A 5000-nucleotide genomic window follows, 5' to 3' on the forward strand; every position below is an offset into this window, starting at 1 on the left:
CAGTGGTGGTGGTTCATCTTCGTTGTCATTGAGTCTAATTAATGTTGTTGTTAGATCTTTATTCTTTTTGTATAGGTTGGAACAATATTGATTCCATCTATCTTTGACTTTTTTCCATCACATAAAACAAGTCCATCTTCAGTTTTGATATTGTCCATTGCAGGTTTAAATTTTCGTGTGATGTTTCGTACTCCTTGGTAGAGTTCTTTAGTTGTCTTATTGATAGAACAGTTTTCAATTCTCTGGCAATGTTCATTTAAATATTTTTCCTTATCTTGTCGCAATAATCTTTGAATTTTTGTATTTTGTTTTTTGTAAATTACTTTTTCAACTGGATTATTGATACCCTTTGATTTTAGGCATCTTCTTGTTTCAATTTCACTTAGTGTTTTTTTCAGATATCCAGGGGGAATTATTATATCTATTATGATATATATTTAAACTATATAATATTATCTTATATAAATCATGTGTGTGTGGTGTTGTTGTGTGTGTGTGTGTGTGTTGTAGTTTGTTTGTGTGTATTTGTAGTGTGTTGGTTGTTTGTGTGCTATATATATATTTATCTATCTATATTTATATATATTATAACACACATAACACAGAGATATACATTGATAGGCAGCTGTAACCTACGCCATAGGTTAATCACCAGCTTTACATTCGCGATGCCGCGATTACCCTCTGCTTTAGCAACTTTCCAGTTTGGAGAGTGATCCCCTAACGTCAGTTAGGGAGGGTGGATCCTTGCTGATGGTTGAATCCAACACAGGATCCGACACTGTCCCTCTCAGGCGTCCCGGTCCTGTTCGAAACAATGTATGCAAGTCACGATCCTCTGTCAGACAGGTCACACAAACTAGCATCTGTGACTTCCAGTATCTCCTGCGAGATGATATTCTGTCTCGCTCTTGGGTGGTCGCCAGTCGATTCTTGAGCTGCATCGAGTGTTTCACAGTTGAAGGTGTCCCACAGCAGTACAGAGTCCGTCAGGTTGTCGGGTGCTGCGAAACGGCCAGAGATAGCCTCAGCAAATCCCAGGCACACTCCCTATCCCTCAACCTGTACACATGAAACACCATAGGGTGATCAATGGACCGACAGGGAGTTTTGAAGTGGACTAATCTATGATCATTACCACAGAACATGGCACTCCGATCTACCCTGCAGTTCCTGAGGATCCTTCAGCAAGTGCTAACGAAGATGTTGTTGATCTCCTTGGCGACTTTACCTGTATCGCTGTGCCATATCCAACGGATGCGGCTCAGAGCGCTGTTACTAAGAGCCAGAAATCTTCAATTTGTGGGACCCTGCAAAGATTCGGAAAAGGAGGCTATTTTCTCCCTAGCCAAGATCTCATAGCCAGTTCGATCGCAGCCAGATACCACACTGAAATCACTCAGAACAGTGCAGATATATCGCCGAGGACAGATGCAAGTTGGGCGTAAAACCTCTTTCACGTCAAATTTACAAACATCAGTATGAGCGTACACAGCAATAAGAGAAATGAAGCCAAATTGAAGCTTTAGTTTCAGTACTATCATGCACTCATCGACCGGAGTGACCTCTACTACCGAGTGCTGAAGTCTGCTACAGATGATTATTTCTACTCCCTGAAGATGTTGACCATCGCTGCAGCCCGACCAATAATAGGTGTAACCACCCACATGGATCTTGCCGCTACCAGGTCTTCTCACCTCCGAGAGAGCAGCCAGCTCAACTCTCAGTCACTTCAGTTCCCTCGACAGCAGAGGCAACCGACCATCCTGCAGCAAAGAGTGGCAGGATTTAGTAGGAAGCCAAGTGGTGTCCACACGCCGGTGGGCCCATGACTCCGTACCTTTAGAGCCTCCACAGTTCAGCCTAGGACCGTAAGGTGCCTAGTTTCCATAGGTAGCCACGAGGAGGGACTGTAGAAGCCTTGATGATGAAGTGGCTATTACATTTATATTTAAACACACACGCGCACACGCGCATATATATATATATATATATATATATATATATATATATATATATATATTTTATATATATATATATATATATACATACATATGCATTACATAATAATACATGATATACATAAATATATACTATATATATATATATATATATATATATATATATATATTATAATATATATATATATGATATTATATATATATATATATATAATATATATAGTATATATATGTGTTTTATAAATTGTATAGTAATACTATGAATAACTACTACACAAAAACACACACCACACACAACCCAACACACACACACACCACACACACCAAAATAATATATATATATATATATAATATATATAATAATAAAATATATAATATATATATATATATTTATATGTAGTGTATTATTATATGTATATATATGTTTTGTGTGTGTGTGTGTGTGTGTGTGTTGTGTGTGTGTGTGTGTGTGTGTGTGTGTGTTGTGTATGTAGACTGAGGATGACCACAGCTTCCTTTAAGCCCAGCATGGAGCTGAGAGAGGAACAAATGAATAGCTAAAATGTCTGGATAAGAGAAGATTGCTGAATAGATGTTAAGAGTCATGAACTTTGATTTACGTGTAATTCAGAAACGACCTGGAATACTATCACGAACGTCACAGCTCCACAATTGCTTATTCAAGGATATGCATCGCATATAACGAATATGTATTATACATATATGCTATATGGTGTTGTGTTTTATATGTAACTGACCACACTTACACACTCACAACCCACATGACAGAGACAACAGATCACACACACACACGAAAGAATTCTGAAAATCTAAAAGACATAATCTTTATGCGTAGAGAGATAGGATGAAAAGGATTCTGAGAGGTACGTACATTGCTTATGAAAGGATAGGATAGGGGATAAAGAATAGTTCTATACTATAGTCATTTTATATTTCAAACACACACACACCACACACACACCACTATATATATATATATATATACTATATATATATATATATATATATATATATATATATATAATATATATATATATATATATATATATATATATATATATATATATATATATATATATATATATATAATATACATACATACATATACATATATATGTATATATGTGTTGTGTTTTTTCCTTTCCCATTTTGTTTGATTTCGTAAGAAATATGGAAAAAAGAAAAGGCAAAAAAGGAGGTAACAGAAGAAATGGGGGAGAGTGTGAGAGATCCTCAAGCGCCTTCGCGTAATGGAGAGAATGATACGCAATGTCCTGTTCTCCGCCTTTATTTCACGATATCTGGCAAGCATTTGAAAATTTCTGGATGCTCAGCCGCGCAGGGGAACCCCCTCTGTATGCTTACGCTATTGCATCATTCTACAAAAAGAAAACAAAAACAAAACAAAAAATCTCTCATCTTCTTAGTGCCACACCAACTTGACTGATCACCTTCTTTAGCAGCGTAAGTTTTGCAGTTGCAACGCGTTCTTCACGGTATTGCAATTTCCTGTATCAAGGCTATGTTTGATGAGATTGGTAATGGCATCGACCTGGCTTTGCTCCGGGCAGTTGCAGTTGTAGTTGTTTCTGTCAAGTTGCGTCAACAGGCCTGGAAAAGTAGAAATTTGGAGTCAAGTTGATTATTTTGAAAGCATTGCATAATAATAATAATAATAATAATAATAATAATAATAATAATGATAATAATAATAATAATAATAATAATAATAATAATAATAATAGTAATAATAATAATAATAATAATAATGATAATAATAGCAATAATAATGATGATAATAATAATGAAATAATAATAATAATAATAATAATAATAATAATAATAATAATAATAATAATAATGATAATGATAATGATAATGCTAATGATAATGACAATGACAGAGGTAATGATAATGATAATGATGATAGTGATAATGATAATGGTAATAATAATAATTCATTGGTTGCCTTTCCTTCCCTTCGCTTCTGAAGAAAGACGAAGGAAGGGGCTCGAGGACACGAGATATGGGTGAGGGTGACGGTGTTCGGGTTTCGGTCTTGCTGCCAATAAGGATGAAGGTGACTATTTTGTGAACTAATGGTGATGATGAGGTTAATTCTAATGAAATAGTGATAACAATGATGCTGATAATGATAGTAATGATAATAATGATAATGATAATGATAGTAATATTGATAATGATGATAATGATAATGATATTATTAACATTAATGATAATGATAACAACACCAACAATACTGCTACTACTAATAATAATAATGATAAAATGATAACAATTATGATAATGATAATGATAATAGCAATACTACTACCACCACTTCTACTACTACTTTTACAACTAATAATGACAATAATTATAATTACGATAATTATACAAAAATAATATGATAACAGTAATAACAATAACAAAAGCTAAATCAGTAATAATGAGAATGATATACTATCATTATTATCAATAATACTAATGATGATAACAACGAACATCATTATTATCACAAATTATTCACGAAATGTAGCGATATTTCTAGAATGTCATTATACTGTTCACTACATGCAGACCAGTGTAATCAAGACAATAAAAATGACCACAGAGGCGTTTCAAAAGCAGAAGGCCTCACTGAACAGATCTGAACAAGGAACGGGGCGACCTCACACGCTTGTAGGCACAGTGCCACATGCAGAGAAGCCATGTGGTGTAAACAAACGTTACTCACTCCTGAAGGTGTTTGTCCTTGCATCGCACGGTCGTGAAGCGTCGACAGCCACGCCATTGACCAGGCAGGATACTACATTGTGTTGGTTATTAACATTGAAGATGCTTCTGATTTCCTCTACGGTTGTGGGGTTGTTGATGCCGATGCTGTCGAGCAGCTGCTGGATACTCTGGCCCGCGCACGACCCAACGACCACCACGAGGAGACACAAGGACAAAGCTTTCCTGCGAAAGTAGAGGTTTATGACGTAAGGGAAATAAACGTGGTGGTGGTAACGAGTT

At 35.5% G+C, this 5000-nt stretch overlaps 1 protein-coding gene across 1 annotated transcript in view; it reads right to left on the reverse strand.

Annotated features, from left to right (window-relative positions):
• Positions 1-3254: 3254 nt before the first annotated feature.
• Positions 3255-5000, reverse strand: part of LOC119568049 — a 2534-nt gene continuing 788 nt past the window's right edge. Inside the window, exons 2-3 of the mRNA XM_037916444.1 lie at positions 4720-4943; positions 3255-3593 (exon numbers count right to left, since the gene is read on the reverse strand). Of these exons, the coding sequence (XP_037772372.1) occupies positions 3439-3593; positions 4720-4943 (379 nt within the window). The 3' untranslated portion in view covers positions 3255-3438. The remainder of the gene's footprint in view (positions 3594-4719; positions 4944-5000) is intronic.

Source organism: Penaeus monodon, chromosome 43, assembly GCF_015228065.2.
Source record: "Penaeus monodon isolate SGIC_2016 chromosome 43, NSTDA_Pmon_1, whole genome shotgun sequence".
NCBI lineage: Eukaryota > Metazoa > Arthropoda > Malacostraca > Decapoda > Penaeidae > Penaeus > Penaeus monodon.